The sequence below is a fragment of the Podarcis liolepis genome (genome assembly GCF_965112155.1).
Source record: "Podarcis liolepis genome assembly, chromosome: 10".
Lineage (NCBI taxonomy): Eukaryota > Metazoa > Chordata > Lepidosauria > Squamata > Lacertidae > Podarcis > Podarcis liolepis.
Window position 1 is genome coordinate 22,796,724 of NC_139562.1, and position 25,814 is coordinate 22,822,537.

At 45.4% G+C, this 25,814-nt stretch overlaps 1 protein-coding gene across 7 annotated transcripts in view; it reads left to right on the forward strand.

The window, feature by feature from the left end:
* DENND2A (DENN domain containing 2A) overlaps positions 1–25,814 on the forward strand; it is a 76,221-nt gene that overhangs the window by 43,644 nt on the left and 6,763 nt on the right. Inside the window, exons 5-15 of one of the 7 annotated variants that reach the window (XM_083461908.1) lie at positions 339–460; positions 3,844–4,041; positions 4,997–5,093; positions 5,932–5,982; positions 7,173–7,369; positions 8,335–8,444; positions 9,585–9,654; positions 11,559–11,636; positions 12,949–13,089; positions 13,400–13,548; positions 25,042–25,219. In XM_083461908.1, the coding sequence (XP_083318034.1) occupies positions 339–460; positions 3,844–4,041; positions 4,997–5,093; positions 5,932–5,982; positions 7,173–7,369; positions 8,335–8,444; positions 9,585–9,654; positions 11,559–11,636; positions 12,949–13,089; positions 13,400–13,548; positions 25,042–25,219 (1,391 nt within the window). Of the gene's footprint in view, positions 1–338; positions 461–3,843; positions 4,042–4,996; positions 5,094–5,931; positions 5,983–7,172; positions 7,370–8,334; positions 8,449–9,584; positions 9,655–11,558; positions 11,637–12,948; positions 13,090–13,399; positions 13,549–25,041; positions 25,220–25,814 lie in introns of all 7 variants that reach the window. The other 6 variants (XM_083461911.1, XM_083461907.1, XM_083461913.1 and 3 more) reach the window with 6 other exon arrangements.

Here is a 25,814-nt window from a genome sequence, read left to right on the forward strand (position 1 = left end):
CTGTGTGTTGGATTGTGGCCATAGTATATTGAAGCACTGGACTTCAGTGCTTCCAGGTTGTTTGTACAGTTGCTCAACATACATAAATTCAGCAGGTGAAGATTTTCCATGCATAGAGTTTAAGCAATGGCGGGGGAGAAGCTTCACATACTTTGCAACATGCTAAAGCGTCCAACGATAAGTCTTCCGGTTGCCTGTAGTGGGCGGGAAAAGACTAGCTGGACCTCGATCTTAAAAGCCCTGATCTGGTAAAGGCAGCACCCAAGTTCTCCTTGAGCTGCTGAAAGGCTTGCAGTGTTGTGTGCTGATTATCTGCTGCCTCTGGCTTCCTATTCCAGATCCACCAGCAAAAGAGAACCCCTATGAAGATATTGAGACAAATAGCCGCTGCTTGGGGAAGAAATGTGTCCTGAACTTCCAAGCGTCTCCTTCATCTTCGGTCCCTGGCACACCCACAAAGGTATCCTGGTCTAACCAGTGTGACTTGAAAACCCAGTGCCCCAAAGTTATATGTTTTGGCTGGCATTGTGAAGGCAGAGTGGTGAGAAAATGGATGCCCTGCAGGGAACAAGATTACTGATTCGCCCTCTGATGTGGTTTCCTGTCTTGGATTAACTCCCTGGTGTAGTTTACTTCATGCCCAACGAGTTCTGTGATGTTAAGAGAGAGAGAATTCTATGTCACTTGAATCCTGATGGGTTCTGGGATGGTGCATTCTGGATTCCGTCTCACTGCGGGGTTTAATTGGCAGCCCTTGGCAGCCCACAGCCAAAGGCATGCAAGAACACTACAAGATCATATAAGAGACTGTGTTAATGTGATTGGGAAGGAATGGTGCTAGGAAAATGGGACACAACCCCCCCCTCCTTTTTTTAAACCGGTTGGCATTTCTCTTTGGCTACAAGCTGCCTAGCATCGATCTGAGATCTCTAGGCTTCTAAGCACTTTGTTACAAAGCTGTGGGTTGTTTGCTCCTTTTTTGTCCCTTTTGGTGGGTATCATCCTATTTCTGCATTCTAATTCTATTGCTGTCTAAGTTCTTACTCCTGTGACACTGCCATCTTTAATTTTTCTACACTGCCTCACCAACATCCTGGGGTTGTTATTGGTGGTGGTTGTTTTCTTTCTCTTTTTTAACTATTGGCAAAATATTGTTGTTGTTTAGTCGTTTAGTCGTGTCTGACTCTTCGTGACCCCATGGGCCAGAGCATGCCAGGCACTCCTGTCTTCCACTGCCTCCCGCAGTTTGGTCAAACTCATACTGGCAGCTTTGAGAACACTGTCCAACCATCTCGTCCTCTGTCGTCCCCTTCTCCTTGTGCCCTCAATCTTTCCCGACATCAGGGTCTTTTCCAGGGAGTCTTCTCTTCTCATGAGGTGGCCAGAGTATTGGAGTCTCAGCTTCACAATCTGTTCTTCCAGTGAGCGCTCAGGGCTGATTTCCTTAAGAATGGAGAGGTTTGATCTTCTTGCAGTCCATGAGACTCTCAAAAGTCTCCTCCAACACCATAATTCAAAAGCATCAACTCTTTGGCAATCAGCCTTTACGGTCCAGCTCTCACTTCCATATATCACTACTAGGAAAACTATTGGCAAAATAGTGGTCATAAAAGAGGAGTGGGAAGAAGGTGAATTGGGTTCTACTGGTAGATACCAGGGTGTGACAGCAGACAAGCGAGAATTTCTGCAACCTCATTGTTTAACCATAGCAATGACACAAATGACCCCTTCCTTTATCATGCTGAAATACCAAAAGGGAGGGTCATCATTTTTGTGTGGAAGGACTGTGAGCAAAGGCCACTTCTGGGACTCAGGGCAAATTCCCAAGCTCATAATTTTAAATTTTTATGCGCATGTCTTTTGCTCCTGGCTCTGGTTGGCGGATCTCTGGCTTCTTATAAAAACAAAAGCAGAAGTAGATTTCACAAAGGTGAAGCCTGGCCGCCCTTGCCATAAAGTAGTAAAATGAATGACTGACAGTAGAGCAAAAATGTGGGAAACCTTCCATTGGTACAGACAGCATAAGGGCACTTGGGAGCTGCCCTTGAACTGTTGGGTAGCAAGAGAGTCATGTTCTGCTGCAGCTGTGCTATTGCACTGACTTTTCTGGGAGTCCAGGAAATATGGGCACACAGGACACACCTGGGTGGAGTGTCTTGGAGCACATCCCAATAAGTTGTTGTCATCTAGGGAGCAAACTCTGTGTTGGGACGTGTCCTAATTCCTACCTGTTCTGTGGGTGATATATAGGAGTTGAACAGGGAAATGCAGACCTTTCTAGCTGGATGAGGAGAGGCATTCTGTTTCTTTTTAGGAATGAGCTGGCCATCACAGTCTCTGGTTTTGTCAAGTCTGGTGAAGAGACTCTGTTGAACTCACTGCCAATTGCAGGCTTGGGGTGGGCGGTGAGCTGCTGAGGAAACTGACCATGGCATCTAGCTCAGTGTCATTAACTTAGGGAGCTCCAGACCCCAGGCACATGGGTCAGATTTAGAAACTGGACCCTGGATGAGTCAAAATAGAGAAGTGCGGGTTGCCGGATGCCTTTAGCAACATGGTTTGATGTTGCTAAAGTGTGCTAGGTGCTGCACAGAGTACAGCGGACGCGCATAGTCTTTTCCAAAGTGTTTTAACTGAAGAGGTGGGAGGTGGGAATCCTCTTGCACTGAAGATGAGGCTGAAGGCACAACCAGCAGGGAGAAGTGGTGAGAAGTTGAGAGCCCATCTCTGTTGTGAGCTTGCAAAAAGAGGCATTGCAATACTGGTACTATTAATTATTACATATATGGATATGCGGTTCAAAGGAGTGGGAAGAAATGATTCCATACAAAATGTTTTAGAAGACCTGCCTTTTTTTAGTCTGGAAATGTCACCCATTGGATTGCAAAACAGTCTTGTTATTGCAAAAAGGTATTGCTATTTCCTAAAAATGTTGAAAAAGTAGTCTTTTGTTTGTTTGTTTGCATTAACAAAGAAACCAAGCTAAGTACCCATCGCATTCATTGAGGTTTTTTCCAGTTTGGTTGTCAGCTTATAATAATTCTTCCCCGCTGCTGTTCCCCAGATTAAGATGAGGCTTGCTGTTCCCTCGGGGTTTGGGGTTTTGGGAATGGAAAGGAATAATTTCTGGAGCAGTTACCAGTACACAGAGAGCTTATTTATGCTCACACCAACCTTTCAACAGTTCCAAAGGTCGCTGAGTAAGTTTCATGGCTAAGCCAGGATTCCCATTTGGGTTTCCCATGTCGAAACCCAGGACTTGAACATCAGAAGACCCACGAACAGGTGCCAGACCACTCTATTATTACTGGGTAGAATCAATCGCTAAATGACAGGGTTAGGGAATGTAGCAATCCCTAAATATGCAACTTCGGGACTGCTTAAACTTTTCTCTGAAGCAATTGTTAAACGGCCACAGCCTGACAGACTACTGGCCCCTGTTACTTTTGGTCCGATGTGGTACAGTAGCTCTTTCATTCTCCCATACAAATGTCTTTGGTTGCTTGGTTTTGCTGGCTGTTTTGTTGCTGCTGCTGCTACAAGGCTTGCCAGCCTGGGTTTCACAAGCAACAAGAGTTCTTTCTCTTATGAGGACGAGACTCCGCTGTGAGTTTGTCACGATGTGGAATCAGAGTCTCTCCTATTATCTTGCTGGGCCTTCCTGTGAAAATCAAAGTATCTGCTGAAATTTATTAGGCCAGAGATAACCTGCCAAGAAGTATGGTAACTAACGTTTCTGCTTTGCCCGCTTGGGGTGGGAGTTACTTCTGCCGTGGAGAAATGCAACAGCTCCGATTAAATGCTGCCGCCTGTTTTTTCCCTGTTCCTGTCTGGCCTACGCAGCTGCTCTCCAAGCCCATCTTCTTTCGGCAGAATTCGGAACGGCGGAGTTTCAAGTTATTAGACATACGGAAATCAAACCGAGACGGGACATGTTCTCCTTCCAGAATCAGTCCCCCTTCCACCCCTAGTAGCCCTGATGATACTTTCTTCTCCTTGGGTGATACTCAAAGTGGCAAGAGGAGGAGAAAAATTCCTAAGGTAACCCACACAGATATTCTCTCTCTCTCAGTTATTGTTTTTTTAGGGGGGGGCAGGCAGATAGTGAAGATTGAGAATAAGCATATGGATATGATGTCATCAACCATAACAGGATATGCTGAAGGGCTTGGAATTTTAATTTCTGTTCACTCCGTACGGGCCCAGCCAAAAACTTTATGGATCATTGTGAGATGAAGTTGTAAATTTAAGTTGTCTGCTATTGAAATAACCACCTATTGTGGATGTAAAATGGATCACATGTTCCCCCTCCCCGCTTTGGGTTGAGCCAGTCTTGTGAAAGGATGTATGACTGATGTACCTAAGTCAGAAGGTGGAGAACTGGTGGCTCTCCAGATGTTGGTGGGCTCCAGTTTATTTCAACTCCAGACAGCAAGGCCAATGGTCAGGGAGGTTGGGAATTGTTCTCGGGCAACATCTGGAGAGCAACAAGTTCTCCATACAAGACCTAAGGTAAGAATCGAAGTTTGTGATGTGTAAAGAAGGCCCTTGATCCATTACTTTAAGTCTAAATTGGAAGAAAAATACCTCCAAAGTAATAGCACATTCCAAATTATCTATGCAGGTTAAATGTACATTAAATAGTATGTGCAGGAAGGTAAAATATACATGTTAAATGCACCTGGTAAGCCTACCTTCACCAAACCGGAGAGAGTCAGTTTCACATCCCAAATTTACAGATTAAAGGTATTTTACAAATTAGCTGTGTGGATTAAATGTTTTTCTAAAATTTGCTTAACTTGCACACTACTTTAAGAAAAATAAAAAAATACAGAATTGTGGAAGATTCTCACCAAGAGAAAGAATACTTGGAGCAGAAGGCTAGAAAGGGCCAAAGGAAAATAACTGTGAGGAAAGAAGCAGGAAGGGAGAAAGGATTTTCAGTTACCTTGACTTGTGGATGGAGAAAGCGCTGACTTTTCTTCTCTACGTTAAGCAGCTGGTGTTAAAAATCAATGCCATCTATGAAGCGCGAAGAGGGAAGAAGCGAGTCAAGAGGTTGTCACAGTCCACAGAGAGCAGCTCAGGAAGAGGTAAGGAGGAAATTTGTAGAGAAGGGACAGAAAGGCTTTGGGGTGTTTGCTTGAACTGTGTTTGGGGGTTCATTGTGGTTTTGTTCTTGTCCCCCCCCCACACCGCCACCGCTCTTTCTAATATTAAATAGCTGAAAGGGCTGAACAAATCTGTCTTATTTCTCAAGGTGCATTCATGCACTGAGCCTGCCAGCTCTGTATCTGTGGACGGGGGCAGCCTGCACATAAGTGCCCATGTGCATTGGGGATAAACAAAGGTCGTGAGTGTTCAAGGCGTTGGCATGTGTTCAAGTGAATGCAAGTGGAAGCTCCCTGTGGATCTTCTCCACTCATCACTGGGATGGTCGGGAACTAATAAGGGGTGTGATGCATGTGAGGGTGTTGGGGTCAGGGCTTGTGTGAGTGTCTCACTCCCCCCCCCCCCACTTTGACTGTATGCCCGTTCTGGCAAACACTCAAACACACCTTCAGTTTCTCAGTTTTCTAATCGTAAGTTCAGGTCTGCACTTTTCTGCATCAGTTTTTGATTTATTTGTTTTGAGGAAGTCCTTCTCAATATATACATTTTTGTGTGCAATTACTGCCTAGCATACACCTTTTTTGTGAGCCATTTCTCCTAATGTGTTTTTCTGTATGTTATTTTCATTTCTATGTGCATCTTTATGCACACTTTAATATTACAAGTTTTGTACATATTATTTGGTTGGAGGGCTGCACCACAAAATTCAGGGAAATGAGTGTCTTGAAGGGCATCTGCGTTTTGATTTAGGAGGCAGTTACTATTTTTGTTTGTAAAGTGTGGAAGATCTTTATTCTCTTCCTCTCTATTTTCTGCTAGTTACAGATGAGAATAGTGAATCGGACAGCGACACTGAAGAGAAGCTTAAAGGTAAGAAAGCAAGAGTGTGAGCAAAAGAGAGGCAGATTTTTGCTTTTTTTTTTCATGCGTAATTTTTATTAATTTGCAAAAGTCAAAGCACAAAACAAACTATTTCAAAACTCATATCAATTCACTTGAAAGAGGCAGATTTTTGCAATGGAAGTTATGGGTTTGAGGAATGATTTGCACCCAAGACTCTTTCTTTCCCAAAGGCACCAAGATTTATTTTTCTGCTTGCATAGACATTCAGATACTGTAAAAATGAACATGCAATTTACCTAGCTTTCTGAGAGCTACACAGCCGATGCTGCTCTCCAGAATCACAGTTTGCAGAGAAGCTCATTATCTTTGCAACTCATGTGTAGTGCATCCCTGTACAGGTCTAATGAGAAATAAGTCTTAACATATTCCCTGGGTTCTACTCCCTCCTGAGTGCATGCATTCAGGTTTACAACCTTGATAAGGTGGAAATAAGGTTCTACCTTAATATTTTGGATTCGGACTTAATTTTCTTTTCTGTATGCACGTGCACATGTAATGAAGCGGGGGAGGGGCCTGCCAAAGGATCAGAGCGTGGGAAAATCACATTTGGGTGGGGGTGTTTAATATGCCTGTTTTATTTAATAATTTGTAGACTTAATGGGTTGGGTCAGGCTAAGTGACTTGCATGTAGGTCCCACTGAAATCAATGTGAAAAGTAAGTTGTAATTAAGGTCCATTGATTGCAATATTAACAACTAACTGCAGTGAACATAGTTTGGATCCAGCCAATTTATAAAAATTAATGGTACCATTAAACCAACACAGAAAATATTTTTAGCCTTTTATATTTTTCTTTTCAGAAAATGATCTTGAATTATGCAGTTAAATATATACATGCTCAACTCCTGATATGCTTTGACTCCTCCGACTGTATGTCACTTTGCTCGCTCTCTCTCCCCCGTTATACCACAAAGTTCATGGTACAATGACTTCTAATATTACATTTCATCTTTGCCCTCCATATAATGTCACTTTGCAGTTCTGTGGCATAGTTTGGACATTTTTATGTCCTCATCATGGCATGAAGTAATACCAAACCCTTTAGATCATGGAGAATACATTGAGAAAAGGGGTGGAGGGACTTCAAAGCATTATGGGAATACTAAGTATGCAAAACAGTGACACAAACCTGACTTCCTTTGCCTGTCTTTGTATAGCTCACAGCCAGCGCCTGGTCCATGTGAAGTCTCGCCTGAAACAAGCCCCCAGATACCAAACCTTGGAGCGGGATCTCATCGAGTACCAAGAAAGGCAACTCTTTGAGTACTTTGTAGTGGTCTCGTTGCACAAGAAGCAGGCTTGTGCCCCATATGTCCCTGAAGTCACCCAGCAGTTTCCATTAAAGGTGGGCCATGTGAGTGAAGGTGCTCTTGCAGACTTTGGTCACCTCAAGTTGGTAGCTGGACAGAGAAACCACAAGGATTTTCTTTTTCCTGGGGTGAGAAGTACTTGCTTCAGAGATATGGTTGGAAATATCCAAAGAGGGGATGATCCAATAGAGTTACACATACTTCGCATGTAATGGGTCCTTGCAGTGCCAGATTATAAGCTAAACAAGCTATACAGTAGCTTGGGGCCCCCCCAAAAAAATTAAAGGACAAAAACTGGATGTACATTTCCAAAATATAAAATAAGTTCAACAATTACTTTGATAAAATACATATTTTGTTATGTGCAAATGACTTTAGATACCTATTAGGTCCATAAATTACCATATAGCATATATTCAACACAAAAAAACAGTGGCATTTTTTTGTTGACAAAGGACAGCTGGACATATAAAGGGCCCCATTACCTTCAGTAGCTTAGGGCCCCATCAAACCTAAATCCGGCCCTGGGTCCTTGTTTCAATCCTTTGTCTCCAGTTAAAGAGAATGAGGTAGCAGGTGATGGGAAAGTCCTCTGACTGAGGCCTTTAGAAAGCTGGTACTTCTTAGAGAAAACAGCACTGGACACAGAGGACCAGCAGTCTTTACCTGGTGTAAGGCAGGTCCCTCTGTTCTTAGATCACCAAGCCCCCTAACTGAAGGTATGGCTTTTAAAATGTCAGCATTACCTCTGATGGTGTGGTAGGGATGGCGCCAAGGAACTTGATGCATTTTGAAGCTGACTGCATGGAAGAATCCATAAGCTTTGGTTGGCAACTGGAGGGGGAAATATGCGAAGATCAGGTACGCTAGACAAGCAGCTGTCCAGGCAGAAGCTCAGTCTCTGCCATCACCTCTTTGTTTTATCTCAGAGCTGGGCAGAGAGGGCAGTCCTTCAAGCTGTTTCACTGTCTTCTTCACTAATCTGAAACTAATCTCCTTTTTCCACTAGCTTGAACGTTCCTTCAAATTCATGAGGGAAGCAGAGGACCAGCTAAAAGCCATCCCTCAGTTTTGCTTCCCTGACGCTAAAGACTGGACACCCGTCTGCCAGTTTAGCAGGCAAGTTGCATCAGAGGTTTTTCTTTCTTCCGCTCTCTCTCTCTCTCTCACCCACCAATAGCACCTTCCCGTCATCCAAAATAGTGCTGCCCAGTGGGGAACAGTGAGGCTCAAACAGAAGAAACCAGCTGGAGAAGCGAGCTCACTTTATGTAAGGCCAAGGAGAGAAAACCAAAACAATTGTCTTGTCCCAGATTCAGGTTAGAAGACCACCTAATCTAGCACAACCAAGTGGCCAACCTTTAGGAAGCTTGCAGGTGGGCGTGGTACAGATGGCCAACCTGGAACCTTTATCCCCTGAGTTGTGTAGTGGTTAGAGCAGGGATGGGGAACCTGTGGCCCTCTAGATGTTGCCACCAGACTACAACTCCCATCATCCCTTGCTGTTGGCCATGCTGGCTGGCGGTTGATGGCGGTTGATGGCGATGGAGACCAGTAACCTCTGGATAGCCATCATATGCCCATCGCAGGGTGACAGTTTCAGGCTTGGAGATCCAGGCTAAAATCCCCCACTCATCCCTGATGATTGCTGGGTGTCTATGAGCCAGTCTCGATCTTTCAGCCTCACCTACTTCATAGGGTTGTTGTGAAGATAAGCTGGGTCCCGTTTATGCTGCCCTAACCGACTTGTAAGAAAGACAAGATACCCAAGTACACTCCTTCTACCGACCTAGCATTCAAACATAGAGCTCCCTTCTAGCAATCTGAAGGGCAGTTTCAGAAATTCCCATAACTCCCATCAGCCCCAGCAAGCAGGGCTAAGAACGATGGGAGTTGTAGTTTGGCAACATCTGGAGGGCCAAAGGTTTCCCAACTCTCCTACTAAAGTACAGTGGTACCTCGGGTTAAGTACTTAATTCATTCCGGAGGTCCGTACTTAACCTGAAATTGTTCTTAACCTGAAGCACCACTTTAGCTAATGGGGCCTCCCACTGCTGCCGCACCGCCGGAGCACGATTTCTGTTCTCATCCTGAAGCAAAGTTCTTAACCTGAAGCACTATTTCTGGGTTAGCGGAGTCTGTAACCTGAAGCATATGTAACCTGAAGCGTATGTAACCCGAGGTACCACTGTATGTGTAAAAGAAAGGCTTGTCAAGGCAGAAGTCATTTTTATCTTCTATTTATCTCTGTCCTTTCAGTGAGACTTTCTCATTTGTCTTGACTAGTGAAGATGGCAGTCGAAGGTTTGGATACTGCAGAAGGCTACTGGTAACTATCTTTAAGAATAATAAAAAGAAAACCCTTCTAAAAACAGCATGGTATCAAAAAAAGGTAGCAACCCTTCTGTGCTGTCAACACTCACCTCTTTTCCAAAGTGAAAAAGGTAACTGAACAAATCTGCCCGCAGAATGGCTGTGTTTAGATGTAAAAATAGGCCTAAGTTTATTTTGATGGGGACAAGCCCCACCTTCCCTCAGGCTAGCGCTAGGGACACAGGTGGCGCTGTGGTCTAAACCACTAAGCCTCTTAGACTTGCCGATTGGAAGGTTGGTGGTTCGAATCCCAGCAACGGAGTGAGCTCCCATTGCTCTGTCCCAGCTTCTGCCAACCTAGCAGTTTGAAAACATACCAGTGTGAGTAGATAAATAGGTACCACTACAGTAGGAAGGTAAACGGTGTTTCCGTGCGCTCTGGCTTTTGTCATGGTGTCCCGTTGTGCCAGAAGCCATTTAGTCATGCTGGCCACATGACCCGGAAAGCTGTCTATGGACAAATGCCAGCTCCCTCGGCCTGAAGCGAGATGAGTGCCACACCCCATAGTCGCCTTTGACTGGACTTTATCATCCAGGGGTCCTTTACCTTTTTACTTTATTCCCCCCACCCTCTCCTTTTCTGGTGCAGCAAGGAGGAGTTGGGAAGCTCTTGTTTCTACTTTTGGTTAGCCACAGCTCATCGTGGCATCCAAACCCAAACAAACTTGGCAGTGTTTAGTTTGAAACAAGCTGACTGCATTTTCAAAGACTCTCAAAAGAAATCCTTCTGGATCACACAGAAGTTTACACCCAGTAACATCCTTTATTAAAATTACCATAGTTTAAAAAAAAACTTTCTATAAGTTTACACTACCACCAAATGTACCTGGAATCTGTCTCCTTTTTAATCTAAAATGAAGTTGATCTGCTATATATTTTAGGGTGTAAACCTTTTTGAGAAAACAGAAACCATTTTTCCAGATTCATCAGTGGTGTATGGAATATAAGTTTTTTTTATTATTTCTTGGAATCAACTTCCAAGGTTCATTCCTCACCTCAACCTCTGCCCAGTGGCCTCAGTGGAGCAGCAGGGCAACACTCGCACCCATGCCCCTGCCATGCACACCAGCCAGATTAGAAGGCAAGAGGAGGAATCTTCAGTTGTTGCTGCTGTTGCTGCAATCCAGCCCGACACAAGCATATCACAGCTTCTCCCCACCCCCAGAACTGCTGTGAAACCTGATGCAAAAAGAGTTTGAATTGCACCCTAATTTTGGATTATTTGGGGGGGGGTGAGCAAAGCCATCAGATTCCTTGAACCAATTAAACACAGGGTCCTATTCATAGTTAGTCATACTCTTGAGTACAGCCATTGGCACTAATAGACATGACTAATTTAGGTCCATTAAATTCAGTGAGTCAGCTCTTGAGAAGAACTTGGTTGGATACAACCCATTGTAATTGTTCCGTCCTAGGTTAAGCTAGACACACTGTGTTCCAGCCAAGTATCAAAACCACCAATTGCTCCTGCTGCTTGATACTGTGCTATAAATCTAGTGTTGGTGATGATAAGGAAATGTCCAGAACAAACTGTTCATATGTTTATCTCACACTTTTATTATTGTTATTATTATTATAGCTTTCAGTATTTCATCACAGTACCACAATTTCCTTTTTGCAACCAGACCCAAGTAACCATGTCTCTTTAAGATGCTACGAACTTTCAGTATTCAGTATCATTTAGTTGGAGAAGTAATGAGATTTCTAGAAAACGTGAATAATGTTTCTTTCATATTTTCAAGCTTTCGGAAGGGGAATTAGTTTGGGTGAAGCTGACTTCTGTGCTGAACACCGACTTGTTTCTCCTTGTTAACTACTGTGCATCTGTGTGGGTGTGTTTTTTTCTGTCTCTCTTGAAAGCCCAGTGGGAAAGGGAAGCGACTTCCTGAAGTTTACTGCATTGTGAGCCGTCTTGGATGCTTCAACCTCTTTTCTAAGGTAGATTGAGAAGGAGATGGACGATGTGGGCTATACATAAAGGGGGCGCTGGATGAAGATGATGGTTTATGCTTCTGGGACATCATTTAGAGCAGGGTGGAGAATAGAGACTTGCCCTCGCCTGTTTTCTGATTCCATGAGAACGTTTATGTGGATTATCTCTCTCAATAGCCCAGTGGTCCTGGACTTCAATTTGCAAAGAAAACAGTGGTACCTTGGTTCTCAAACTTAATCCATTCTGGAAGTCCGTTCCAAAACCAAAACGTTCCAAAACCAAGGTGCACTTTCCCATAGAAAGTAATGCAAAATGGATTAATCCATTCCAGACTTTTAAAAACAACCCCTAAAATAAATAGCAAACACAGACAGACTTCAGCGTAGCACTCAGAAAGGAAGTGTGGCACTCAAATCCGAACTGTAACATTTCGGCTTCCGAAAAGTTTGCAAACTGGAACACTTAATTCCAGGTTTGCAGCGTTTGGGTTCCAAGTTGTTCGACAACTAAGCCATTCGAGAACCAAGGTGCCACTGTACGTCTGTTAAGTCTTATGTGGATAACCTTGCCGTAGTTATTAGCAAGTATGAAATAAGGACTTTTTCCAAAGTTCTTAAGATTCACCAGCTTTTTTTGTGGTTTAATTCTTAAGTATATCTAAGAGACAGCTCTTGAAATATGTTATGAATCCTCTCCCCTCTATTCCTCTTTTTTTAAAAAAACAAACAAGAAATCATTCCCCACAGAGGAACTTACGGTCGTCAAATAAAAACATCTTGAAGGTCCCAGGCCACAGAGAGGTTAGGCTGGCCTCAACTAGAGCCAGGGCTTTTTCGGCTGCGGCTCCAACCTGGTGGAACGCTCTGTCACAAGAGACAAGGGCCCTGCAGGACTTGACATCTTTCCGCAGGGCCTGCAAGACAGAGCTGTTCCACCAGGCCTTTGGTTAGGGCACAGCCTGACTCCCTCCTTTGGCAATCTTTACAATACTTTAGTTTATGGTTGCCATCAATTTTGATTTTAATTAATTCTTATGATGTTTTTATAATGTTGCACTATTTTAGTGTTGTTAGCCGCCCTGAGCCCGGCTTCGGCTGGGGAGGGCGGGATATAAATAAAATTTATTATTATTATTATTATTGGATTAGAATCTCCCAAAGTTAGATTTTTTTTTGAAGAAAGAATGTCTTGTTGCATCCTAAAGAGAGAGGAAAAACGAAAAGAGAAGTGGGAACTCAGTAAGAGGAGAGGACAAACGGATATGTCTTTTGTAGAAGATATTATTTGTTATACTTACCAGCTTTTCTGCCTTTTTAGATCTTGGATGAGGTTGAGAAAAGGCGTGGGATTTCCCCCGCTTTGGTACAGCCCCTTATGAGAAGCGTGATGGAGGCGCCTTTTCCAGCTCTGGGCCGAACCATCAGCATCAAGAACTTCCTACCTGGCTCTGGGACAGAAGTAAGCTCAAAACCAGAGTGAGGCAGCAAGTAGAGTGGTAGTCCAAAGAGAAGTCAATGTTAGCAGGCAGAGATGGCTCCTTAAGTACCTCGGGTGAGATTTTAGGCGCCAGACTTTTGCCATCATAGGAAGCCGCCTTTATACCAGGCCAGGCCATTGGTCCATCAAGCTCAGTATGGTCTGCACTGACTGAAAGCAGACCTCCAGTGTGTTTCAGAGAGAGGACCCTGCTAGCCCTACCTGGAGATGTTGGGGGTTGAACCTTTTTATGCACAAAACAGACTCCCTCTGCATTCTTCATCCTTTTCAGGTGATAGAGCTGCGCCGACCACTTGACTCGAGGCTCGAGCACGTTGACTTTGAGTCCCTGTTCTCCTCGCTCAGCATCCGGCACTTAAGCAGAGTCTTTGCTTCCCTGCTGCTAGAGAGGAGGGTGATATTTATAGCAGACAAACTCAGGTAACAGGTTTTTGCTGCTTTTTTCTGTGCCTCACATTGTATAGAAAATTTACTATCTGTTCTGCTTGGGGTTCCCCCTTTCTGATGCCCTTTCATTCATTCTCACACCTCCGTTCTTGAACCCAGTATTCCAATGTGGCCTAGATATCAAGAGTGCCAGCTTACTCCCATCTTTCCGGACATAAGAGGGAGAAATGAAGCTGCAAAACAATACCTCTTCAGCTCAGATTTCCGGGGTGCATATTTCCTTTCCGTTGGCTCCAACTCAAGCTGGGTTCACATGCTGACTTCTCTCTACTACCGACCACTGCTGCCTTATTTCAGGCAGCCTTTCTGTACAAGCAGGTATTTCCACACCTCCTCCACTAAGTTGTGCTCATTGCAGGAGTAGGAAACCTCAGGCTTGGGGGCCAGCTGGGGCCCCCTCCCTCCAGTCCCCACCTTTTATCAGCCTTTACCCTGCGCCTTTCTTTGAGTGCCTTTGCTAATCAGGAATGTGTCCTTGAACTGTGATGCTGCCAATCACTTGCCTGGTGTTATGGGCTGGTTGGATACGGAGGAATGGTGGGAGGAACCAGCTGGTGATCCACCCAGAGAAGGCAGCTCAGAGGCAGGGGAGTGGTGGTAGGACGACAGTGAGTGGTCAGAAGGAGAAGACTGAGAAGAGGAGGTGTTGGAAGCTTGGAGGGGCAGTGAGCTGGGAGAGTGTGTGTCAGAAAGAAGTCCAGAATCAGAGGCTGAAGCTGAAGCAGGAGGGAGGCTAAGAGGCAGAGATGAGTCAGGCTGGGGAAGAGTCACGGGTGTCTCCCTCTCCTGCTGCAACAAGCTCCCCCCCCCCCCCCGAATCTCCCAGAACCAGAAGAGGCATGAAAAGGAAGGAGGAGAGGTGACGCATGGATGTAGTCTCCGATTGCTGGGGAAACCCCTGGAGAGGAGGAGACTTAGGCAGCTGTGGGGAGACGGGGACCTTCAGCCTCGGCAACTGCTTCTCGGAGGCAAGACGTACTAGGGAAGAGTTGTTGTGTTCATGATTCTCAGCCACGTCTGTGCAGATACTGTTTTTGCTAATCACCTCAACTGGCCAGGCAAAAACGTTCCTCTTTAACCAGGCCTTTGGTTGACTGACATTCAATGCCCTTTTAAAATGAGTGTGTGTGGAGGGGGTTATTGGGTTGTTCTTGTTTTTATTTTGATTATGTATTTTGTGATTTTATATTGTGGTTTTATCCTGTGAACCTGTAAACTGAGGTACCAGTGTACAATTGTTGTTGTTGTTAATAACTGGCACGGTGTCATTTACTGCCGGCTCGCTCCTAGAGAGAGATGCGAGTAGGAACCTGTGGCTTCTTGCGTGCTGGAATGTACCCTACCTTAGAAAGGTTAGGTGTTATAGCTGTTACTCCGCCCACTTTAACCTCAGGTCCCGCCCACCACGGATGTCTTCTCCATCCACCCCCACCCCCACCCCGGTCGGTTGCCTATGAGGTAATGGAGACCTTAGGCAGAAAAAGGTTTCCACCCCCGACTTACTGGTTTCTAGTCCATTTCAGGGATATCTCAGGGATTTTGCTTTTCCAGTTGTTCAAAGGACAATATGTTGCACAATTTTGTTTTTTTTAAAATTGTTGGGAAGCCTTTCAGTTCACCCACAGCTGTGCATAACCTGCAAGGGTGTGGGGGACATCTTGGCCGAGCCTTCTGTGAATGGGTGTGGAGCAAGATTGCTTTCTCCTTGCAGGCAGACACATCCCCATCCCTTATTTATCACTGAAATGTCATCTTAGTGGTGTCTGTACTGCATCATGGTTGAGAGATAATTGAGATTACCCTGTCAGTGGTTATGTGTGAAGGCTTATATGGCTTTAACTAAAATTAAATGTGTGGGGGTTTTTTAAAGTATTAAGACAGATTTGAGGAGAATAGGAATGTCAGCATCTATTCAACATAACAACTAACAGAAAAATTCATATTTTAAAAGTCTCCAGTGTAACACCCCTAAGTACCAGAACCTGGGGGTGTGTAGCATCAGATGCTCACCCCTTTCACGTCCTATTTATGAGCTTTTCAAAGCTAGCCACTGCTTGAGAAGATTCGCTGAATTTGATGGACCTTCGTCTAATGTGGCAATGCAATTCTTAGCATTCTTACCACTAGCTTAGGTGGCTGTTAGTTTATTGTCCGCAAGCGATCCAAGCAAAACTTTTTCCACCCACACGTTACGGGGGGGGGGAGAGAAAGGGGGGGCAGATTTCTTTAAGATTTTCTTCAGCTGGTGCTTGGCACACGGCCATTTCTTAAACACTTGAGGATGGAGGGAGTTGAGTTCTCTCAAGCCAGCACGGCAAAACTTAACAGATGAGTAATGACACTTATAAGCTCAAGATCAGCTTTCAACAGCCTGTCTGTTTTCACAATTCCCAGAAAGTCCTGCTGCATCCATGGGGCTGAGAGAAGGAAGGGAAAAGCTGTAGAGGTCTCTGCCATAAGGGGAGCCAAAAATTCATTCATCTGCCACATTTGGGTGTGTTTTTTTAAGGTGGACCAAAACAACATTCAGGCAAGCTATGGGAAAATAGAGTAGAGAATGACAGAGTACAGTGGTACCTCGGGTTACAGACGCTTCAGGTTACAGACTCCGCTAACCCAGAAATAGTATCAAGGGTTAAGAACTTTACTTCAGGATGAGAACAGAAATCGCGGTGCGGTGGTGCAGCAGCAGGAGCAGGCCCCATTAGCTAAAGTGGTACCTCAGGTTAAGAATAGTTTCAGGTTAAGAACGGACCTCCGGAACAAATTAAGTTCTTAACCAGAGGTATGACTGTACATCTGCATGCAATATGACCTGGAATCCTGAGAATCTTTGCTCTGAACATTAGGGGAGAAGTTTCTAGTTCTCATGGATGGAAGCAAAAGGCTTGCTTTTTTATGTGGAAAAAATGTTAGAAGCTCAGATGTTCTGAATGAGAATTTGTCTCTATAGCCCAGCCACGTTACTGCCCCCTTCTGCTTCTTTCTTATTGCCTGTCTGCTGTCCATCTCACTCCATCAAATGTTTTGCAAAAATGTGAATGTATGACTTTTTGAAGTGGTTTTTTTCAGTCTTGAACAACATGGATACAATCCAGCACAAAACACAATGGGATGGTGAACTTGGTGGGGAGGGGTCATGCTTAACTGTAGACAGGATTGTGCCCTATATTTGTTTCCCAAAAATGTGATGCTTATTCTTACATCCAAGAAAATATCCCACCTCCTCTCTATGTAAATTAAATTTCACAAACTTGGGGACATGAATTTGACTTTAAGGTATGTATTAGCCATCCTTCAGGCACAGCTTTTGGAACATCTTTCAGAAGGATTGAAAAACATTTACAATACATAAAGAGTAAATTAAATTATATATTATATAGGTAAACAATATTACCTGTAGTATTACCTATCAGAATAGTAAAAGAATATATGCAAGCATTAAACAAAATAAGTAGTAAAACTAATAGATCTCCTAAGACCATGGCTGGAAAAAAAAAGATTTTCACCTGGTTGGAGCCAAAAAGGAAGCCAGGACACCATCTCAGGTGTGGTGATAGTTGTTATTGGAGTCATTACATATTTGGTGGTGGGACTCTAGCTTTGAAATGCTCTTCCCAGAGTGGAGGGGATGAACAGCCTTGTGGCTTGTTGTTGTTGTTGTTACAATATTTTTATTATTATTTGTAAACACACCCACCTATCATCTGACTGGGTTGCCCTAGCCACTCTACACAGCTTCCAACAAATATAAAAGCATAATAAAACATTAAACATTAACAACTTCCCTATACAGGGCTGCCTTCAGGTGTCTTCCAAAGATGCCTTAAAGGCTAACATCTTTATTAAGCCATAAGCTTCCACTGACTGCAGCCCACTTAATCTCAGTCGCTAGAAAGGTTTGACTGGCATCCACTCAGAAATATTTCTGGCACCAGCCAAAATCATGTGCCTCCCCCCCAAATTAACTTTTTTAGAGATGATCTTTTTTATTCTGCTGTGTATATTAATTTTGTTTTTATAGATTTGCTGCATTCAGCTTATTTTTATGTACTTGTTTTATTGTGTTTAAAACTGTATAGTTTATTGAGGGCCCTGATAATTTGAGAGAAGGATGGCACATCAATCCAAGGGCATAAGTAACAAATTCGCAGATGATGATTATTTGGGAAAGAGGGGGTTGTTTTACATTTCTGAAGAAAGAAATTTAAGATCTCTGTGCAGCAAGTTTCTTGTTTTACTTTTCTCTCTGTCTCTCTCTCTTTAAGCTAAGGCAGCTGCTTGAAGTTGCTCAGAGGTTTGGAATGCTAGATGTAATTCAGCAGAGGTTATTTAATGAGCCTGTGCAGGTGAAGAAAGGCATATGATAGATCGTATTTATCACGCTCCTCTGCAGTTGATCATACAGATGCCCTTGGTGCGTGAATCATTTGTGTATCTGCACACATCTCGTGTGTGGACAATGCAAAGGGGTGTGTGCGCTTGTGTGATTTGTTACATCTCTCCACTGCTGCAAAAATTGGCTGTCTGAGGGCCTCCTGCCAAACGCTGTTTTTCTTACCCCCTTTTCTATCCTTTTCTGTAAAGATCTGTCACTCCAAAAACCTTGCCAGCAGAAAAGGAAAGAAAGTCTTGCTCCTTTGCCCCTCCCCCTCCCCCTTACCATAGTAACTATAGTAAACATCCCCTTTCAACTCGGGAAAATAACTTAATTTTTAAAAAAGCCAATCCAGTCTATTAAATTAATCTTTCTGTTAGACTTGCAAATGATGCACAAGCTCTGAGCAGGGAAAGATTCCAATAATTTGTGACTGAAATAAATTGTGGAGGCCAAGGTAGTTCTCCCCCCCCCCCCCTTCTCTTTGGCTGCAACCCTATAACCACTTCCCTGGAAGTAAGCCACACTGAGTTCAATGAGACTTCCTTCTTAGAAGACATGAATAGGATGGTGCTGAAGATCAGACAGCCATAGGCTTGTAGAGTGGGAAGGGGGGACCCCAGCGGTCATCTAGTCCAACCCCCTGCAATGCAGCAATCTCAGCTCATGCATCCAGGAGAGATTGCCGTCCAACCTCTGCTTGAAAACCTCCAAGGAAGGAGAGCCCACAAGATGATATCAAAGAATCAGTAAAGGCGTCAGAGTGAACCTGTTTGGTTTTAATTTTAAAAAGTGTGTCCTGTTTGAGTGGTCAGCTCAGCTAACATCTTTGCAAAATACAGGGGATTATAAAAGTACAGTCGTACCTTGGAGCCTGAGCACCTTGCAAGTTGAATGTTTTGGCTCCCGAACGCCACAAACCCAGAAGTGACTGTTTCGGTTTGCAAACATTCTTTGGAACCCAAACGTCCAACATGGGTTCCACAGGTTCTGATTGGCTGCAGGAGCTTCCTGCAGCCAATTGGAAGCCGCACCTTGGTTTCTGAACATTTTGGAAGTTGAATGGACTTCCAGAACAGATTCCATTCGACTTCAGAGGTACAACTGTACTTTTAAAAAAAAAAAGGTTTCAAATGCAGCTGTTACGTTCAGAAGTTTTCACTGTTTTGTTTTGTTTCCTCTTAGCATGGTCCATACAGTGGATTGTACCCATTCCACTCATGCAATAGATTTCGGCTTGCACAGGGGGACCTTCCTCATCTCTTCTCCTGCCTCATGCAGCAACCAGAACATCTTCTGGAGCAGATCCTCAGGGGCTGGAGAGGAGAGGAAGGGAAAGTTATTCAGGATACAGGCTGGTGCCTACTGCCAGACCCCCAGAAGAGGTTTCCTAGTGAGCAAGTGGGCACCTGCAAAAATAAAACGAAAGCCAGTTGAGTGGAGAGAGTAAGCCTCTTCTTCTCCCTCCCCAATCCCTCCTTGATTGCCATGGTGGTTTGAAGAAAACTCGTTCTGCCTGGCCTCTCACTATCTCTGTAGGATTCAGTGGTGCAGAATCATACTCAGAAGTGCCCTGCGGGACTCATTCTGTCAAAGCGCTATTTCTCCTTCATCCCCAAGGCTGAATTTAGCAGCAAGTAGCCCAGGCAACCATCAAGGGGAACCATTCACCAAATATGGCCCAATAGATTCTTTAGTCCAGGCCACACTCTTCACTGCCCCAGCTTCACAGTCTGTTCGGGTGTTTGCCTTATCTGGAATGTGCCCTCAAACTCTGATGAAATTTGCTGGCCTGGCTTCAGGATAAGGGTAGACTGTGTGTGGGTGTGCCTACTGCAGAAAGACACAAATGCATTTATTGCTTCATCCAGGCCTTGGGGCCGGAAAGGATTTCCCACCTAGGGAAGCCAGGCTCAGGGGCGACAGGTCAAGCATTACCTTACTGCTGCCAATTGGGCACAAGTTTGTTTCCCTATGTGTGGAGTACCCAAATTATGCCAGTGTGATTACAAAACCCTGGAGTGCCTGCCTTGTCTTCTCAACAATTTAATTTTCAGCCATGAGGACTAGAAACCTTCTTTAAAAAACAAAAGCAAGAGAACTCGAAAGGTTCCTGGGAAGCCGGAATTTCTTGCAACTCAGCATGTGTACTAAATATAAACAGTCCTGTTTTGGTTTTTTAAAAGTAAGTTCATACTCAGCAAGCATCCTTTCCATTTCCCTTGTAAAACTGCAGAAGCTGTTGCCAGGCCTGGGGTATTTTTACACACACACACACACACACACTTCCCCTTCTCCTCTCGCTCAGTGTATATTCCCTCATGGTGCTTAACTCAAGCCAGCTGTGAGTGGTTTCCTGGCCATATGATTCCTTCAGGCTGCACGGTCTCCCTCCCTCCCTCTCTCCCATTCAAGATTTGGCTCATAAAACCCAATGACGTGATGTGCATGGCTTAGTAACATACCAGCCCTCCCCCAGATGCTTGGAGGAGTTTGCAGTCCTACATAGCTGATGAGTTACCAGTGGCCTTTACCTGCCTCTGAGGGTGGTGTGCGCTGCTTGGCTTTTGTTTTCGTGTGAAAACAGCGTTGCTTGATTCTACTTCATGCCGCAGAAGTGAAGGCTCCGTGGCAGAATCTTTCTTGAAAATCTGCCAGTGAGGCATTTGTAGTCGCATCCGTTTCTCGTTATTGGAAAGCAACATCGTCCTTCGCCCAAATTCCACGCATGCACACATACACATGCATTTACATCATTTTATTTTCCCTCCTTTTCCCAATCGTTTGTTAGGAGCCGCCAGTAGGTGTGTGATCAGATATGGGTATCCTGTATCATCTCCCTCTTGGTAGGAAGGCAAGAAGCGTGAGAGAGCCTGAAAGGGAGGGGGAGTGCAGTCCAAAGGGAAAGCACACACATGTGGGCACATGCCCACACCGGCCCACATGGCTGAGTTTCGCCTAAGCCACGGGGAGATTGGTCACACATCTCCTGCAGTCTTGCCTAGTCAGGTGGCTGTCAGTTCTTCAGAGGCCTCTTTCAAAGCATTGGGCAAAATAGCACTCTGAAAAGGATGTCTGGTGTCATTCTGTAGAACTTGGTCTGGGTGTGGGGAGATGAGTCTGGCCCCCTGGCTTAGAGAACCACATTTTACCTTCATTTGAGCTTCAGATCTCCAGGCCTGTGGCTCCTCTCCCCTGTTCTAGCTCATAGGACCACAGTGGCATCCTTGCTTCCAGACTTGAGCTTCCCAAATGCCTGGGCATTCCAAGCCTGAGCCAAAGAAGATGGCGGCTGTAACAACTTCTCCTTCGTGAACCCTCCGGATTACAAACCTTTTATTGCCTTTTATAGCCTTTTACAGCCGTCTTTATAGCTGTTTTTATTTGACTTTTAAATTATTTTACCTCTGTTGGAAGTTTTTAATCGTTTCACTTCTATGGTTGGCCTGTCAGGGCCATATACGTATCAACAAGGATATTCAAACCTCCTGCTGAGAAAGCCTGCTGCTGATTAGTAACGCCGCCTTGAAGACTGGGTTATGTTGAGCAGTGGACGAGGAGTAGCAGAGGAGTTGCGTCCATAAAGATAAGTTCTCTTTTATCTCTTTTATCTCCGTTTACCTCTACTTTGAACCTTCGTAGTTAGTGAGTCAGCGACAAATGGGTCATGGCAAGCGACCAAGATCTGATGAGAAAAGTTGTTCACCTCCAAGAGCAAAGCAGTCAAAGCTTGAATCTCCCCCACCATCTACTAACAATAACAGCAAAACGGAGCAAGTAATTGTTTCTGCGGTCGAAACATACAACCGCTTTTGGCCTCTGCATGATCAAGGAGAGTTGGAAAAGCTAGCTGATCCAGCGGGGGATGGAAGCCATAGGGAAACCCTCCTCCCTGATACCTTAATTACACCTCCGTCACTGAAACGGGAAGCATTAGGGCAAACTGCCCATGAATTAGTACCTGATCAAATACAACTGGTAATCAGGACTTTAAGCTTCATCTTCAAGAAATTGGAGGGGATTTCTTCGTCATTGAATAAACTTACACGGGCCTTTCTAGCTCATCTACCTTCCTCAACTGAGCTATCTAATTTGCATCAATCTCCTGTGCAGCTTGTGAGTACCTTAAAGAGACAACTTGACCAGAAATCTCTCCTTAAGGGCTCAAGATGCAGGCTACCACTGCCCCAAAGGAATAAGCAATCCTTGATTTTTCAACCTAATAAAATATGTCTATCCATTTTTTCCCGTGACGCCCCCAGACTTAGGTGGAATAACCTGATGATGGCTAAAGGGTACCTACGTGATTTGTTAAATATTCCTTTTTCCCGGATAGATCTCCTATCTGTAGTACCCCTAAATGCCACGCCCTGGCCAAGGAAATTTATGCTCTCCTTCCAGTCTGCAAGGATCCCACATCTTCTTGCAAGACAAAAAGATCGGCTGGCACCCTGGGAGATTGTAACAACAAGAGTCTTTAAGGACACGAGTGTTAAACCTCTTTTCCCCAACATTTTAACCGGCAATGAACGCCCGTTTCCTTTTCCCAATCGTTTGTTAGGAGCCGCCAGTAGGTGTGTGATCAGATATGGGTATCCTGTATCATCTCCCTCTTGGTAGGAAGGCAAGAAGCGTGAGAGAGCCTGAAAGGGAGGGGGAGTGCAGTCCAAAGGGAAAGCACACACATGTGGGCACATGCCCACACCGGCCCACATGGCTGAGTTTCGCCTAAGCCACGGGGAGATTGGTCACACATCTCCTGCAGTCTTGCCTAGTCAGGTGGCTGTCAGTTCTTCAGAGGCCTCTTTCAAAGCATTGGGCAAAATAGCACTCTGAAAAGGATGTCTGGTGTCATTCTGTAGAACTTGGTCTGGGTGTGGGGAGATGAGTCTGGCCCCCTGGCTTAGAGAACCACATTTTACCTTCATTTGAGCTTCAGATCTCCAGGCCTGTGGCTCCTCTCCCCTGTTCTAGCTCATAGGACCACAGTGGCATCCTTGCTTCCAGACTTGAGCTTCCCAAATGCCTGGGCATTCCAAGCCAATGAATGAAACAGCAAGCTCCTCCATGTTTGTTGCTCTCTAAGGCAGCCTTTCTCAACCCTGCTTCCTACATGTTGTTGGGACTACCACTCCCATCATTCCTAGCCAGCATGGCCTTAGGAATTATTGGGAGTTGTAGTTCAAGAACACCTGGGGACCCAAGGTTGAGAAAGGCTGATCTTAAGGGACGGGGGACCTGTGGTCCTCCAGAATTTTGTTGGACTCCAGTTGGCCCAGCCAGCACAGCCAATGACCAGGGATGATGGGCGTTGTAGTCCAATAATAACTGGAGGGCCGCAAGTCCCCCAAGTCTGTTTTACACCACGACTGCTGTAATGCCTGTGCTGATCCTGCTTTTCCATGTGAACTAGCGATTATCATTTGATGGGAGTGGCAGAGTCCTCATGTAGGTGCAGGTAATGGACCGATTGAATTATCAGGTCCCTCACTCATGAACACATGGGTGGCGCTGTGGGTTAAACCACAGAGCCTAGGACTTGCTGATCAGAAGGTCGGTGGTTCTAATCCCCGTGACAGGGTGAGCTCCCGTTGCTCGGTCCCTGCTCCTGCCAACCTAGCAGTTCGAAAGCACGTCAAAGTGCAAGTAGATAAATAGGTACCACTCCAGCGGGAAGGTAAACGGCGTTTCCGTGCGCTGCTCTGGTTCGCCAGAAGCGGCTTTGTCATGCTGGCCACATGACCCGGAAGCTGTATGCCCGCTCCCTCGGCCAATAAAACGAGATGAGCGCTGCAACCCCAGAGTTGGCCACGACTGGACCTAATGGTCAGGGGTCCCTTTACCTTTACCCTTACACTCATGAAGGCATGAGGGTAGCTGAGAAGAGCCTGCTGTCTGACTATGCCCTGAGCAGTATGTCTGCTCCTTAGTTTCCTCTCTCTTTTTGTTCCTTTCTGGTGCCATCTTCCCATGCAGAGATGACCTCAGCAGAGGTATATGCTTGGCTTTTCTAGCAGATTGCTTAGCTAGCAGGAAAAAAAGAGGAATTCTGGGACTGTTCCACGCCTTCCCATATTTAAGAGACCACAGTGTGAAAGAGAGACTCTCCATTAATCCCATGACTCCAGGAGTCCCTGCGCTGGCTGTGTCTGTATGGAGGGAAGCATGTGCAAGAACTATGCGAGCCCCACAACACACTTTTGAGAGAGAGCTCCAGGCTAAACTGTGGCCACTCAAACTGAAGGAAGCAGCTCACATTATATCTTTGACAGGGTTGGGGACGTTCCATGTGGCAAACTGTGCTGCAGATGCAATCTGCACAATCTAAAGAGAAGGGCAGTCTCTTGAGTTCAAAAGAAACTATGCAAGGTAAATTTACACTCACAAAAATATCAGTTTACCAAAAATATTCTTGCAAATTTGTATGCCTCCTGAAGTAAGGGAGAAAAGACCTGTGGGTGATGGAGGAGGAATCATCAGATCTAAAAACTTGGATGGAGGCGGTAGGGGGGAGAAGAATGACCTCAACAACGCTCCTATGTACCTGCCTGACCTTGAACTACTAGATGGTTGGCTTCCATCTGTTTCGGGAGACAGTGTAGGAGTGCACCTTTAGGGTTGAGGTCAAACTGTTGGAAGGTTTCAGCGCCAGCTGTGGCTGTAGAGACTGATGCAGGAGCGACATGTTTTGTTGCAGCTGGGGCAGAGGAAGGAGTCCCGTTGTGCTGTTGCAGATGTACCATGGCGTTTCTTCTCTCTGTGCTCCTCCCAACAGTCATTCCTTCTCTGGTCACTGCTGTGGATACACAACCTGACTGACTGTCTCTAGGCACTTCGATTATCTGCAAGGGACAGGGTCCAGTTCGCCTCTTTGCAGTCGTGAGGACTATTAATTTGATTTCTCCTTTTAACCTTAGGTTCTTGGAAAGCCTGGCATGGTCCCAGGATAAAACCTGGTCAATGTGTGCGGCCAGCTCTCTCCTCCCCCCCCCCCGCCTTCTCAGTTACCACCTATTAATTTATGTCCCTTATCTCAAAGGGGCCCTGAGAGTTTCAGACTGACCCTTGCATCTGTTTCCTCCTCCTAGCACCTTGTCGAAATGCTGCCATGCCATGGTGGCCCTTCTCTACCCCTTCACGTGGCAGCACACCTACATCCCTGTGCTTCCCCCTTCGATGATTGACATCGTGTGCTCGCCAACCCCCTTTCTGATCGGCCTGCTCTCCAGTTCGCTGTCCCGCCTCAAGGAGCTGCCCGTGGAAGAGGTGAGGCCAGAGTATGGGAAAGGGAGGGTGGCAGGATGGATATTGTTTGATACAAGAGTGCTGGGTTCAAGAGAGCACCGTCCTCACAGGACACAGGTTTTGGGTGTGTGAGGAGGACAAGCTTTGGGGCCAGGGGTTTATTCATGGCAGATGCTGCTAGGCTGGAGAAAGGGCCAACTGGCTGTGATGTGAAACACTTGCTGGCATCCTTCCTCAGCAGTTGCTTATGAACAGCACATGGCGTTGAGAGTGCCCCTGTGGCTTCTGTTTTAACCATGGTACATCCGCATGGAAGATGATCCAGGGCAGGTGGGCTTAGGGATGATATGATATCTAGAATTCATTACCTCTAACTTAGATGTAGAGAGCATCTGAGGTGGAGATTGGGTGTGTGGGACAGAAGAGAAGAGGCCCTATTCTCCTTCACCATCCCCATGGCTTTTGGTGATGGCAAACGCAAGGGCTGGATGGAGCAGCCCCCAACAGCCAGTGGGAAGAGTCTGGGGTGGGGCACTTCAGCCACAGTACTGGGTTCAAGCCCCACATGGGCAGGGTGATACCTCTAACCTATACAAAGGCAGCCCTACAATGAGAT